This window comes from Rousettus aegyptiacus, unplaced genomic scaffold (assembly GCF_014176215.1).
Source record: "Rousettus aegyptiacus isolate mRouAeg1 unplaced genomic scaffold, mRouAeg1.p scaffold_m13_p_20, whole genome shotgun sequence".
NCBI lineage: Eukaryota > Metazoa > Chordata > Mammalia > Chiroptera > Pteropodidae > Rousettus > Rousettus aegyptiacus.
The window spans coordinates 300,189-314,966 of record NW_023416296.1 but is presented as its reverse complement, the minus strand read 5'-3'; the positions used below and the strand labels follow the sequence as shown (position 1 = coordinate 314,966).

The following is a 14,778-nucleotide window of genomic DNA, read 5'->3' as shown; positions in this document are numbered from 1 at the left end:
TCCACATTCGCCCTTCCTGGGAGGACTCCAGTCATTGCAGTCGAGGGCGCGTCCTACTCCGGGGTCACCGCCGCCTCTTCTCAACCTAACTGCAATGACTCTGCTTCCAAGTAAGGCCAAATTCTGAGGCGCTGGGAGCTAGAAGTTCGACATGTGACTTTGGGGCGACAGTTCGGTCCAGAACACGCTGACGCCTTGCTCGGCTCCTCATGGGGCTGACTAACCCGTTCGAGGTCCTGCCATCTCTCGTGCCTCTGTCTACACGGCCTGCAGCTGGAGGCTTCAGACCAGCGTTTTCTCCCCCGCCCCCCTCTTCCTTCTTCCAGCAGGAGAAGCGGCAGGGACCCTGCGACCGCCCCAGCCGCGGAGCGTGGCGGGGCTGCCCGCGAACCCCCGGGGCACCGGAGTGACCCGAGGAGAGGCCCCTCCCGCCACCTCTCCAGGGTTCTGTTGCCGGACCCTCCCGGGGGTCCCCTCTGCAGGGGAGCGGACGTCCCTCTCAGGGGCCTGCACAGGCCCCTGGGTGCTCAGCCTCTGACCCTCGGGGGGTGAGAAATCTCTCCTCAGGACACCCATGAGTGGGCGGGCGGGCCCCCTTGGGGCTACAGGCCCCCCGAGTGCTCCGCTGGGGACCCCACCTGCCCCAGGGGGCCACCTCCCTCTCTGAGCCCCATGTTCCAAATGCCCAGGGGACCTGGACTCTGGGGTCCAGACCTGCCTCCGTGGGCTCTCTGCTCCCGGGTCTGCAGCCCCGAGCTGGGTGGCCCCACGTAGAAAAAGTCCAGGGAGGAGGAAGGTGGACAGAGCTGAAGGGCGACTGTCCTCGGGGCACCAGGGCCGCGTCACCTGGCGGGGCCCCAGCGGGTCTGGGGAGTCACCCGCCCCCAGCCAGGGGCGCGTCCTAGGAAACAGCCAGCCCAGTGAGGTTTGGGGTCTCCCACACAGCCTGGCCCTGCCCCCTCTTCCCTGGGGGCTTATCTCCCCTCATCCTCCTTTCCTCACAGCTAGGAGGCCGCCAGGTCCTGAGCCGTGGACGAGGGGCAGGGGTGCGGCCGAGCCCAGCTGCTCAGCCACAGCGGGTCCCAGTTCCGGCAGCCTCAGGGGCCAGGAAGCGAGAGCCCCTCCCTGCCCCGCAGAGCCCACCAGCCAGCAGGGCAATGTCAGCGTCCCTGGGCCTCCTCAGGCCTCGGCCGGGGACATTATCAGCAGTGACACCTGCCTGATCCCAAGGCCAGTGAGTGACAGATGGAAGGGGGGCCGATGCTGGGCCAGCCTCTGTTGCAGGGAGGGGAACCGGCCCGCTCGCGGCAGCCTGGGACCAGCGTGGGTCCCAAGAGGATGTGGTGGGGACACCACTGGACCCCGCCTTGGGCCGCTAGGCAGAGCCGTAGAGCAGCCGGGGTCCAGGGAGCCCGGGCAGGGGCTCTGCGGCCACGGCACCGCCGCCACGCCCCCGACCAGACCGCAGCGGCCGGGGCGAGGCCGCCGCGGAGTTTTGGCGCCCGGGCGTGGAAGGCAACAGGATCCAGTCCCAGGGAGGGGCTGGCCGCCGCACTCCTCCTCGGACCCTCAGGCGGAGCTGCCGTGGGGCGGGCCTCGGCTGTTTGCAGGGGCTTGGGCAGAGCAGACACGTGGCCGCAGGACTGAGCCTTAGTCGGGTTTAGAGCTGGCGGCCCTGGGCTATGCCGCCCGCAGCCCGGCACTGCCCTCCCGCGGCCGCCTCCCCCCTTCTCGCGAGCACCCGCCTGTGCGTGCTCAGCAGGACACTGTCCGGGGGCCTGGGCGAGCGTCTCCCAGGCAAAGCCCGTGGCCTCTCGCCTGAAAGGCTTTTGAGTTTTAGGTCAAGGGTGTCAACCCCTCCTCTCCTAAAAGCCACAGATGGCTCCCAAGGGTGCGGCGCTGTGCTCGCAGCGTGTCCCGGCCTGCGCTGGCCCCCCGCACCCCCTGTGAGCGCCCGAGACCCTCGGCCCTGCCCGCCACCTGCCGTGCCTGGCACTGTGGGCTGTCGACAGGCTGCGTCCAGCAGGCCCGTCTTCACCTTGTCCCAACCCCAGGCCACTCGGAGGGCATGGGCCTCCCTGCCAGTCCCCCCGAAACGCAGCTCCGCCCGGCACAGCGGGCTCCGTGGGCTGTGTCTGAGGCCATTCAGAGACTCTGGGGACCCCAAGGAGGCGCCATGTGGCAGGGCGGCCCCTCACCTCTGTGCCCACGCATGTCGGGGAGCAGGAAGGCGGCCCGGGCGGTGTTGAGGGTGCCTTCCAGCCGCCCCACGTCCTCCGGCCGTCCTGTGAAGGTGGCGGTGGTGTGGTTGGTGGAGGGGCCAGTGTCCATGTCCAGCGGCCCGGGGTCCGCGCCACGCTCGGTCTCCCCACTCCGAAGGGGCGACGGGAGCCTGGGAGGTGGCTGCATGCCCTGTGCCCGCCGCCCAGCGCTGTGCTCGAGGAGCTGGGGCCGGGCACTCGGCAATCCACCCCCGAGCGGGAGGGACCCTGGGGGACCCCGGCTGCCGGAGTTGGCAGAGACGAGACAATCGGTGCCACCCCCAGGAGAACGGAGGCAGCAAGCAGGGCCTGGCAGAGGGCTCCCCGGCCTCCGAGGAGGTGGCCACGGGCCATGGGGGCAGAGTCAGGGCCCGGCCCCTGAGCAGCCCCCAGCAGGCCCAGAACCTCTGAGGAGGTAGACGGGGCTGTGGCTGGGGGCGGGGGCTGGGCCCAGACTGCTCCACGCCTCAGTTTCTTTGCAGGGGGTGTGAGGGTAAGGTGTGGGAGGGGTAGACAGAGGAGCCGTGGCCGGGGCCCTCAAAGAGCCCTATGGGTCGGGGTCGGGGTGGGGCCCCACTGTCACAGGGGGCCAAGCAACTCGCCTGGACCCGGGGCCTGGACCCTGGCCGGACGGCCCCGCTGCCCAGGTCAGCCACTGCCAAGCCCACGCTTGGGGGCCACGCCCCTCTGGGCTGACAGCAGACGGTCCCCAAGCCCACGCCGGGCAGGCCCTGAGGCCTTGGCGGCCCCCCAAACACCTCCTGCTTTGGCCTCTGAGAGGTTGGGGACACATTCTGCCAGGCGGGACATGGCCTGGACCTGACCCTGGGCCGGACACTGCCCTCACGGGTGGCTGGTGCTCGCTCATTGACCAGGTGTGGAGAGCAACAGGGGAGGGGAGGGGGGAGGGGGGAGGGGGGAGGAGTCGGGCCCAGCCTGCCACACGGAGGTGGCGGGGGAGGAGTCGCTCTGCTCAGGGTCCCCGTGGCCAAGCCCGCAGTGGGGACAGGTTCTCCCCAACCATGACCTCAGGGCAGCCCGGGCCCCAATCCTAGCGTGGCCCACAGCCACCTGGGGGCCATATGTGTGACCTCCCTCATGACCCTGTGGGTGACCCTTTGGGTGACGCTCTGGGCTTCTGTTTCTGTGTAAACACCCAGCCTCAGGCGCCAGGGGCACCAGCGGGGAGCTGCCTGGTCAGCAGCAGAGGGGCCGGCGGCCAGACGAGGCCTCAGCTCCCCCAGCTCTGGCTGCTGCTCCCCAAGGCTGGAAGCTCCCGGCAAGGGGTGACACACCCCCGGCCGGCCCTGTGTGCAGAGGGCCAGGCTCAGGTGGGCGCTGTGTTGAAGCCCTGGGTGACTTTTAACCAGGGTGGGCGTTCATTCTGCAAACAATCACGTGGCCACCCTGACAGCACACGGACACCCCACAGGCCCCCCCGAGAGCAGGCTGCACCCCCCTCTGTGACCCTCCCAGGCACCAACGCCCCACAGAGCCTTTGGGGTGCTCAGCACCTGAGGCTACTTCACCCCAGGCAGTCATGTGGGGCCAGGGCGAGGAGGTCCCCAGCCCCCTCAGGGGGCCGGCCCTCCAGCTGTGGCTCATGGGAACGTGGAGGAGGGACCCCACCACCCTAGGGTGGCCAGGGAGCCCAGAGACCCTCAGGAGAACCTGGCCCAGCGCCAGGTTCACATGGAGACAGCCCGCAGCTGTGACACCCCAAGTGCCCGCTGGCCGCTCCCGGAGGGGCGCTGATGCTACGTGGGGTGCTGGCGGGGGTCCCCGAGAGGGCCGGGGAGGGGCCCGCCCTGCGGCACCGCGTCTCGGATCGCCTCCAGGCGGGAGGCTGCTATCTGCGGGTTAAGCCGCCATCTGTGGCGCTTGCTGTGAGGCCCGCTGGAGGCGACCGAGACTGGGGCCTGGGGTGCCTGGACATCCAGGCTTGAGGACTGAGGGACAGGTCACCCCATACCGGGGTCGTCCCAGGATCCCCGGCGCCGTCCTCCTGGCCCTCGCGGCAGACAAGTGACCGGAGACCACGCGCGAAGCCAGACCCCAGGGAGGTGCGGGTGCCCGGCCCTGGCCCTGACGAGGGGTGCAGGAGGCCCCGCCCTCTAGGCCGAGGCCCCAGTGGGGGGTGTGCGTCCTGTGGACGTGGTCCCGGAGCAGATGCGGGGACCGGACCCGGTGTGTGGCCGGGTTCTGAGACGTCGCCACCTCCGTCGGCGCTGAGCCGCTCCTGGACGGGGCCCTGGGAAGCCCCCCGCACTGGCAGGGACAGTGGTGACCCCGGAGCCCAGGCCCGGTCCCCGTCGCCATTCCCCCTCTGAAGGAGCCAGGGCTCCCGATTCCAGACTTGGGCCGGAAGCAGGCGCGGAGCCGTTCGCACGCGGCACGGGCCCCTGCGGCACGGCGGCTCCTGCTTCCTCGAATCAGCCCCCCAAACGCCACCCCGGCCAGCTTCACGGGTGGCTGCCTGCCCAGCGTGCGCCCGGGCATCGGCCAGACTCACTCCACGCGGCGCCTGCCGACTCTGCGGCCGCCCTCCCCATGCCGAACCCTCGTCTCAGGCTCTGTGTGTGTGTGGGGGGGGGGGGGGCGGGCGCTGCTGGCCCCTCCAGGGTCCGGGGGCTGCGCCCGAGCCGCAGCCCATCCCGCTGGGGGCTCCATCCCGGCTCCTGTCCGCAAGCAGCAGGGCGCCTCCTGCGGCCCCGCAGTGACCAAGGCGCTCTGCATGCCCTCAAAGAGCCAAAGGGAAAGGCAGACGAGTGAACAGAAGATTTTAATAAAGTGTGACAAGTGCCACGCCGTGTGGGCGGCCGGCGGGGCCGTGGGCGCCTCGGGCGCGCCCGGCCGGGCCGTAGCAGGCGCCGGCTCGGCCCTGCGCCCGCCTGTGGCCCTGGGCGCTCCCTCGGGGACGCGGCCCTTCCCCCTGGCCCAGGGGGCGCGCAGGAGGCACGGCGGCCCCCAGGTTTGGAGCAAACACGTTTATTGCGGCAAAGGCTGGGGCGCGGCTCACCAGGCGAAGAGCGGCTTGCCGTCGTCCTTGGAGAGCTCGCACAGGCAGCTGAGCAGCAGCAGGGAGTCGCCCAGGAACTTGGGGGGCACCACCTCGATGGCCAGCTTGCGCAGCGCGGCCGGGCTGCCGTGCAGGGCGCCGGCGCGCAGGTCCGGCCGCTTCTGCAGGATGCCGTAGGTGTTGACGAGGAACTCGCTGAAGGCGGGGTGCACCTCGCGGCTGTAGCCCAGCCTCTCCAGGCGGGCCATCAGCGCCAGGTAGCGCTGCGTCAGCTCCCGCAGCTTCTTCTCGTCCACGGAGCCATCCAGCGACTTGATGGCCGTCTGCGGACACAACACGCCAGGCAGGTGGGGCCGGGCTGGGTCCCCACGGGAGGCCAGGGCGCGGACCGCGGCCGGGGAAATGGGCCAGCGCCAACCCCACCCCAGCGGGGCGGCCGAAGTGCCCCGTGGCCCCAGGAGCCCCCTGAGCTGCCCCAGGCCACAGAGCAGACGTCGCAAGCAGAGGGGCTCGCGGCACCGGCTCGGCACACCCCAAGGTGCCCGCTCCGCAGACACCCCCAGCTGCCCAAGCCTGCAACAGTGTGGGCGCTACGGCGACATGGCAGGGAGGGGGCCCAGGACAGAGGGGGCCCCTGGGATGGGGGACCCCAAGACAGGGAGGGGGCCCAGGACAGAGGGGGCCCCTGGGATGGGGGGACCCAGGACGGGGAGGGGGCCCAGGACAGAGGGGGCCCCTGGGATGGGGGGACCCAGGACGGGGAGGGGACCCAGGACAGAGGGGGCCCCTGGGATGGGGGGACCCAGGACGGGGAGGGGACCCAGGACAGAGGGGGCCCCTGGGATGGGGGGACCCCGGACGGGGAGGGGACCCAGGACAGAGGGGGCCCCTGGGATGGGGGGACCCAGGACGGGGAGGGGACCCAGGACAGAGGGGGCCCCTGGGATGGGGGGACCCCAAGACAGGGAGGGGGCCCCTGGGATGGGGGACCCCAAGACAGGGAGGGGGCCCAGGACAGAGGGGGCCCCTGGGATGGGGGGACCCAGGACGGGGAGGGGACCCAGGACAGAGGGGGCCCCTGGGATGGGGGGACCCAGGACGGGGAGGGGGCCCAGGACAGAGGGGGCCCCTGGGATGGGGGGACCCAGGACGGGGAGGGGACCCGCCCAGGGAGGGGACCGGGTCGGGAGGCGGCCTGGCACAGACGCCGGGCGGGGCCCCACCTGCTTGATCTTCTCGGGGATGTTGGACACGGTGAAGCCGTACAGCCGGGTCACCCCGGGGAAGACGTGGGCCAGGATGCGCCGGTCCAGCTGGAAGGCGATCTCGCCCACGACGCGCCCGTCCTTCTCGGGGCTGGCGAAGCTCTGGATCTCTGCGGGGTGGCGGACAGCGACACAGGCCGGGCCCCTGACGCGCAGCCCGGGGCCACCGCCCTCCTCCGGCCGCGCTCCAGGACCCGTCTTCGGGTCTGACCTAACTGCTGCAGCCGGCGTGGGGGGCAAAGCCCCTGGGGCTGTGGGCGGGGCCCCCCAAGGGGCCTGGCCTTGATCCAGTGCAGGGGCACCCCCCCCCCCTCCGGCCCCACATAAACAAATACAGCTTTAAAAGAAAACCGAGCTTCCTGTCTCAGACCAAAAGGGACTTTTCCTCTCCTCCCTTTTCTTGGTGAGTCCCCCGGGACCCCAGGGATGTTAAGTCCTTCTCTGTCCCTTCCAGAAGGACGAAAACACTGACGGGCCTTTTACAGCCAGGGTCGTTTTCCTTGTCCCCTCCCCCGGCCCCGGGTCGGGGAGACCCTCCTTGCCGCGAAGGCCCCACCCCACGAGCGGGCGCACTTGGCTGGAGGACAGTGGCCGGCGAGGGCCAGGCTGGCTCCTGAGCCCCTGCCGCCCCCTCCGTCTGCCGGGCGTCGCTGGGCTGGCGGGGGGACCCGCTTCCGACGGTGCCCCGAGGTCCCCGAGGTCCCCGAGCGCCCTCCCCCCAGGCTCCGGGCCCGGCGCAGCCCCGGTGTCACTGGCCGCGCCGCCGTGAGGGCGTCCACAGCTTGGAGGCGCTCCCCACACGCCCGCTTCCGAAGCCGCCCCCGAAGCCCCGGGCCCTCCCTGCCTACCGTTAAGGTAGTAGCTCCTCCGGGTCCTGTCGCCCGAGGTCAGGCTGCTCTCGGAGAAGCACACCTTCTTGGGCCGGGCCACCTCCCTAGACTCCAGCAGGGTCTTGTCCACCAGCGGGTCCTGCAGGGGGCTCAGGAGCGGGGGCAGCTTCCTGTCGGCGCTCCGGGGCGCGTGCAGCTCCGGGGGGCCGAGGAAAGCCTTGAAGGGCACGTGGGAGGAGGCCACACAGCTGGGGGCGGCGTCGTCCTCGCGGGAGAGAGGGGCGTGCGGGCACAGCAGGTCCTCCAGGGACGCCGTCTGCAGCTGGGAGGGCACATCGGGGGCGCTGGTGAACCTTCCAAAATCTGGAACTGGGGCAGGAGGGAGGGAGGCGCGTCAGCTCGGGCGCCCGACACCCCCAGGGCGCGGAGCGCGTGAGAAACACTCGCAGCACCGCCGCCCGCCCCAAGCGCTGGCACCTGCTCCCAGCCCCAGAGCCGTCCCCTTCGCCTCCGGAGAAGGCGCCCGAGGCGGGCGAGGCCCCCAGCCTCGGGCGTGTGGGGCGGCGGGGGCCTGCCCCCCGCCTCCGCCCGGCGGCGCACCCGCATGTAACAGCGCCCGGTGCCCGCTCAGCTCCGCGCCCGCCCGCCCGCCGCACGCCTTCCGCTGCAGCAGGGCCTTTCTGGGACTTCTCCATGGAGTCCCTGGGCAGCCAGCCGCCTGGGTCCCCGAACCGTGTCCCGGCGCACACCCAGCACCCTCCCGACGCCTGGGGGCGGGTCCGGGTCCTCACGAAAGTGAAGCTGCCGTCACTGTCCGTCGACGTGCCCCCTGCTCACGCGAGGACCCCGGGCCGTGGCGCCTGGGCTCGGGCGTGTGCACCGCGTGCTCTGTGACAGCGGTGGCAGCCTGCGCGCTCCGGACGCCACATGCTCGGCACTCCCGCGGGCGCGCAGACCAGACGCGCGGCTCCCCCCACGGCCGGTGGTCACTGTTTTCGTGGCTGGTAGTCATCTCAAATGGTCTGTATCCGTCTTCTATATCCTGAAAACACTCGGCGAACGTCTTCTCCCAGTGAGAGCCTTGCTTATATTTTAACCCTTTTCATGGTGACTCTTGTCAGGTAGGATTCTACAAGTTTTAATGTGTCAAATTTAACTTATCAGTTCTACTGTGATTCATGAAATGCTGTTCTACCCGTGTCATAAAGTTATATTCCTAGTAACAAAACAAATACCTATTTGAAACGACAGGTTTTTAAGACCCGTATTTAAAAACTATATCCGGCAATGTGCCTACTCAGGAACCGACGAGCCTATCCTCAGCAATCTTTCCCCAAAAACAAGTTCTAAAGAGAGAGGGTCATCAGTGTGAGTCCTGCCTCCAGTCCGCCCACAGGACCAGTCTGTGCTGGCGCCGGCCCAGGGCCTGTGGCCAGCAGAGCCGCCCGGGGGAGGGGCCGGACCGCGGCCTCACAGGGTCTCCGCTGCAGCCGGGTGGGCTCAGGCCTGCTTCGCCTCCTACTTAGTGAATCGTTAACGCCCTCTGCTCTTCCCAAAATTTCAGTAAGTCGTGTTAAACATTAAAAAAAAAATTTTAATATCGGTCAAGTCCAAAATGTAGGTATATTTTCAAGACACGTTATAATAAAATTATACAAAAATAACAAAAGCCAACCAAAACTCCAACTTCTCAAAATTAAAGGATATTTACCTAAATAACAATCAGATCAAAAAAGAAGTAAAAACGGGAAAGCATGATCATTGAGAAAGGAGAATCAGGGCACTACATGAAGACATCAGTACATCTAAATTGTATTTGCGGCCACGCCACCCTGAGCGCACCCGATCCCGTCCGATCTCGGAAGCTAAGCAGGGTTGGGCCTGGTGAGCACTTGGATGGGAAGCCACCTGGGAAGACCCGGTGCTGTAGGCGTAAAACATAAATAAAAAAATAAGGGATTGTAAGCTGACAAGGTTCTTGCAATCTGTGAGGTCAACCAAGGGTTGCCTCGCCTAAAAAAAATAAAATATAATAAAAATAATAAAAGCGTATTTAGTGTGAAATTAGTAATAAAAGTGCTTTATTTACTTTTTCATCCTCCCCACCACCAAATTAAACATTCAAGTCAAGATATGGGAGGAACTCTTAAGGAAAGCAAAAGTTGAAACACAATAAAAACAGTAAAAATAAGCTGGAAACAGCTCTATGGGAAGTCCAACAAGACAGCAAAACTGTAGAAAGCTACTTGAGAGAGAAAATGCACTGGAATAAACCAGAAATGAGGAAAGCGACATAAGAATGACTAGGGAGGTTGTCTAAACTATAAAAGACCACTGTATACAATCGCGTATTAATTGAAATTTCAATAAAAGGGAGATTATCTTTAAATGACTCAAAAAGAAGTGGAAAACCTGTAGACCGATAAGGAAGGAAGGAAAGTCCGGATGTCACGGAACAATGAGAGGGCCGGGTGCGTGGTGGGCTCTCCCGGGTCCCCACGCGACTCGCAGCCTCTGTCCCGCGCGCGGGGCCGGGACACGGGGGTGGGGGAGCCCCGCGGCTGAGGCCACAGCCCACAGGAAGCAAGCGCCGCCCCGACCAGGCGGCTCCGGAGAGCCCAGGACCCCAGGGTCTCCCAAGGGAGCTGCGAAAGGAGAACCCGCAGACCGGCGCGGGGCGCCCTGAGGGCACCCCCCCCCCAACGCCGGGACGAGGCCACCAAAATTAAACAAAATGAGTCACTTCTCAACTTCTCGTTTTTTAAAGACAAGGACTGGAAAGGCCCTTCCCGGGCACTGAGCCTGCGTGCGCCCACCCCGGGCAGGCGGGGCTGCCACCGCCCGCTCCGCCCGAGGACGGGCGCTGCCGGAGCCAGGGCTCTGAGGGCCCCAGGAAGACCACGAAGCAGCGAGGCCAGGCAGCGGCGCGAAGCGGCCGCAGGGAGGGTGGGCACTGAACCAACGGTTCACAAAACGCACCGCGCGCGGGCTCTGCCACGGCTGCAGAAAGGAAGCCGCTCGTCGCGAGACACGAGACGGGGCGGGGGGGGGGGGGGCTCCTGCAGCGGCTGAGCGGTGGCGGAGGTCCGGTGGCGGCCGGACGGGGAGACGGGAGGCCCCACAGCCAGCGGCGCCCGGCGGAGGCGCGGCAGGAGCCGCGTGCAGGAGCCGGGGAGCCCGCGGGGCGTCTGCGCCCCCTGGAGCAGGCGAGGCTGTCCCGCCCAGGGCCCTGACCCGCGGGAGGCCCCGTCCTCTGCTGCCCTCCGCTGGCCGTGCGGGGCCGGAGCCTCCTGGAGATGTCTGCCCGCTGTCACCTTTCAGGTGCACGTGGCCTTTGACCCGTGATTTCTGGGCAGCACCCGGCGTGGGTCGGGGGCCCAGGTGACACCGACAGTGGCCACAGAGCCCTGGGGCCGGGCTGGGGGGGGTGTGACCCCTCACGGGGCTGCCTGGTCTCCAGCGTTGGGCACCAGAGACCAACCCGGAGGCCGCGAGATGCACGGTCGCAGTAAGATCGCGTGAGCCGACAGGCGCCCGGGGCACCCGCGAAGACCCAGCGTGGACAGGGCGGTGCGGCCCTCTGGGACAAACTGCGGCTGGCCCTCCAGGCGCGAGTCCCCGTGGCCGGGCCACACCAGCAGAAGCCGAGGGGTGGGCCAGCCGGACCCAGGAGCCCAGACCCCGGCGTGGAGGGGTGCATGCTGCGGAGCCAAGGCCGCTGTGGGAGCTCGGTGGCCTCAGCTGGCTGGTGGCTGGGGCTTCTAAGGCCGGTGCCCGGCGAGACCGGGGCTCGCCCACGGGAGACTCGGCCGTGCCGTGGGTGCTGACGGGGCTCCCTCCAGGAATCGCTGGCCTGAGCGAGGGTCGGCTCCCGGCCAAAGCCCCCCTTCTGCCCGGCAGGCCGTCACACCCGGCACACGGCAGCGAGTCCCGCCTCCCCGCAGTGCACGTCGGGCACACGCGTGTGCCATGGCCACGGTCACGGCGGGAACACAGGACACGGGGCCTCGCTCTCCGCCCCCCACCTTCCCACGGGAACCCCACGCCTGTCCTGGCTCCAACCTCAAGGTCCCCTTGAGGCTCAGAGTGTCCGGATGCCATCAAGGACTGTCCCCCGGCGGCTCTGAGGCCACAAGCTCCACGTGGCCACTGTGGCTGGGAGGCCCTGCCCCGCCCCCGAGGCTGCTTGCTCGGGGGTGGCGGCAGCTTTGTTAACAGCCTCAGCGCGGCTGGACGGCTCCCCGTGACGGCAGGTCCACAGGCGCCGAGCCGTCCTCGGCGCGCCCTGGCAAGGCGGCCTCAGAGTGTCCGCTCCAAGTGCTTGTCACAGGGCTTGTGCGCTGTCCAGATCCAGACCCAGAGGGCCATGCACCCCACTCCCGCCTGGCCACGCCCATGCCCCGCAGGGTGAGGCCCCTTCACAGGAATGTTCACAGGAATGTGTCGGCAGAGGCGAGGGCCCCGCGGTGATGCTGTGCGGGGCTCCCGGGGCGTTGGCAGGCCCTGGCAGGCGCCCGAGGCCGGCGCAGAGGGCCGGCGGGGCGAGCCTGGTGGGCCTCCCGGGCACACGGGGCCAGTGCCGGCGTGCAGGGTGCTGACAGGCCCGCCCCCGGCTCGCGTGCCAGGCGGGCCGGCCGCCTGCCAGGGGGACGCCAGGCTCAGCAGGGCGGGGCCTCACCTGCCGCGCCCGGGGAGCCGTCCTCGGGGTAGGCGGGCGCGCGGGGCAGCAGGGGCTCGCGGGCACCGCGGCCGCGCTCCGGGCAGCTCTCGCTCAGCAGGCGCTTCAGCATCTGGTTCTCCTTGAGCAGCCGCACCTGCCGCTTCAGGTCGGCATTCTCGCTCACCAGCCGGCTCATCAGCTCGCTGCCCTCGGCCATGGCGCCCGCTCGCCGGAGGGCCCGCAGCCCGTGGAGGTGGCAGTCCGGCCGGAGCCCCGTGCCGCCCGCCTTCCGCGGCCTTGTGATGTCGCCTTAAAGAGGCAGCGCCCTGCACCCGCCCGGCCACAGACCCACGCCTGGGGGCGCCACCACGAAGGCCGGGGGCGGCCACGTCCAGCCGGGCCCACGGCGCCCGTGGGGGGGCAGCTCCCCGGGGATGCACGGGGCTAGCCCGGCACCCAGCCCTTCTCAGAACAGCTAAGACGTTGGGCCCAGTCCACCCCACGCCCGGGCAGGAGCTGCGGTGGGCCACCACGGGCCTCTGTGGGACCCGGGCAGCTGTCTGCACATGGACGTGTACCGGGGTGCCCTGGGACACACACTTGGAGCGGACGGGGCACTCGGGGCACAGGGAGCCAAGCTCTGGGCCCCGCGATGGCCTCCAGCCTCACGGAGCTCGGGTGGCCCCGGGGCTGGAGGTGGAGGCTGGCTGCCTGGGACCCCACTGCTCTGGTGCGGAGGGTCCGGGCGCACCCCGGCATCCCCATGGGCAGCGCTGCGTGTCTGGACGCTGACCGTCGTTGGCCCAAATGAAGACCCCACGGCCACCGGGGCACAGGGCCGTGTGGACCAGCGCAGGCTGGGCTGTGGCCTGCGGAGGCAGGCACCTCTGCTGCTCCGCCCCTGACGGCCACCCACCTCCAACGCCCACCGCCCCCACTGCCGGCCCGGCCGCCGAGCTCCAGCGCCCCTGGCTTCGAGGGTCTCGGTCCTGCTTCTCTGAAGCCATGAGACAAGACGGGTCCCTGCTGACCCTCGTGGCCAGAGATGTAGCCCATAAAGGGAACCAGTGTGTTCACCCCTCAGCCCCAGTGCCGGGCCCCCCATTTGCCACCGAGGCACTCGGGGTGTAGGCAGTGGGTCTAGGACCCCGAGGGGAGCGCACGACTCGGCCTTTGTGGGAGAGGGTGTGGGACGTGTGGGCTGCAGACGGGCCCACCCGACCCAGACAGACCAGCGTCTGCACCCGCAAGCCCCCAGGGCAGAGGGCAGGGCCTCGGGGGACGGGGTGGGCACTGCCGGGCGCCCGGGCACGAGGGGCCTCCCGCCCTTGCTCCCCATCGCACTCGACCCCCTTCCCGGGCCCACGGGAACCTGACGCCACGGCCCCTCCGGCCGCGCCTGCCGACATGCCGCCAGCTCCGGCCGTGGCGCACACGTCCCCGGGACGCGGGCCCTGCTCGCTGCCGCCCGGTTCGGGGTGTGTCCATGAGGGGCGCTGGCCTGTGTCTCCGACCCTCGTGATGTCTCGTTCTGGTTTTGTTGTCGAGGTCGCACCGACCTCATAAAACAAGTTGCAAAGCGTACCCTCCTGTTTTCTGAGTATTTTGTTAGTTTCTTTTTTTAAATGTTTGATCAAATTCACCAGAGAAGCCGTCTGGGCCTAGAGTTTTCGTCTGGGAAAGCTTTTAATTTCCCATTCCATTTCCTACGTGCACATCCTCCTCACGGCCACGCGGCCGGCGGTGGTGCCTGGCGGGGCCTGTGCGAGCATCGCGAGGTGGAGCGCGGGCGCCAGGTGCTCGTGACATGCCCTCACGGGGCGCGCTGCGGTCTGCAGCAGCGGGAGCCGAGGCGAGGGCGCAGGCGGGCAGGGCGGCCGAGAAGGGGCCGGCCCGGCGGGGCGGCCAGGCCGGAGCAGCGGGCCCCACGTCCGTGGGTCCCTGGGGAGGTGCCGTCTTCATTCCCGACCCGGTTCCCTGTCAGACCACACAGCTCGCCAGCCTCTCCGAAGCTGGTCACCAGCGTCTGACCCCCGCCCCCCGACCACCCTCTTTCCTTCTGACACTCCGGGGTTGAGGCCTCCGGGTGGACCCCCGTCGGTGGCTGTAACCGTGTCTCTGGCACTAATGTGGGGGCCGATGGCGCCTCCGCGAGGCTCTGCTCTGGAAGCCGTGTCTCGGTCTCGGCCTGGAACGCTTCCTGCTGTCTCTCATGCTTTCGTTTTTGCTCTTGGGTGATTTCAAAGTACGTTGCTTAATCTCCACACACCTGGGATTTTCCACCTCTGTCTGTTACCAAGTCCTAGTTCCATCGGGGTCAGAGGACAGAGTCGTACGGTTCCAGCCTCGGCTCATCTCACGACACGGCACACGGCCAATCGTAGCAACGGGCCGGCTCCAGGGCCCCCAACCCCCGGGCCGCGGGCCGGTACCAGTCCACGGTCCACCGGGACCCGGGCCGCACAGCAGGAGGTGAGCGGCAGGTGCGTGAGCGGCAGGTGCGTGAGAGAAGCCCTGTCCACATTTGCCGCTGCTTCCTGGAGCCAGAAAGGCTGGGGACCGCGGGTCGACGCGGACTCGACTGCCGGGGGCTCTGCCAACGCCGGCGACCTCGAGCCGGCCGAGCCGGCCGAGCCAGCCGAGCCCTCCGGCCCCGGTGCACTCGCCTGGCCCTCGCTCGGTCCCACCCGCCCTCCTCCTCATCCTGACGCCAGGATTCCTGTCGTCTCGATGACCTTGACAC

General features: G+C 68.5%; 1 protein-coding gene and 1 pseudogene across 1 annotated transcript; one reads left to right on the top strand and one right to left on the bottom strand.

Moving 5' to 3' along the window:
• Positions 1–5,024: 5,024 nt before the first annotated feature.
• Positions 5,025–12,277, bottom strand: SPATC1L (spermatogenesis and centriole associated 1 like). The gene is made up of 4 exons (XM_016143553.2): positions 12,054–12,277; positions 7,394–7,744; positions 6,504–6,655; positions 5,025–5,603 (listed from the first exon to the last, which is right to left on the bottom strand). The coding sequence occupies exons 1-4, from the start codon at positions 12,250–12,252 to the stop codon at positions 5,277–5,279; spliced, it is 1,029 nt and encodes a 342-aa protein (XP_015999039.2). The 5' UTR covers positions 12,253–12,277; the 3' UTR covers positions 5,025–5,276.
• Positions 9,190–9,308, top strand: LOC118614932 (annotated as a pseudogene).
• Positions 12,278–14,778: the final 2,501 nt, after the last annotated feature.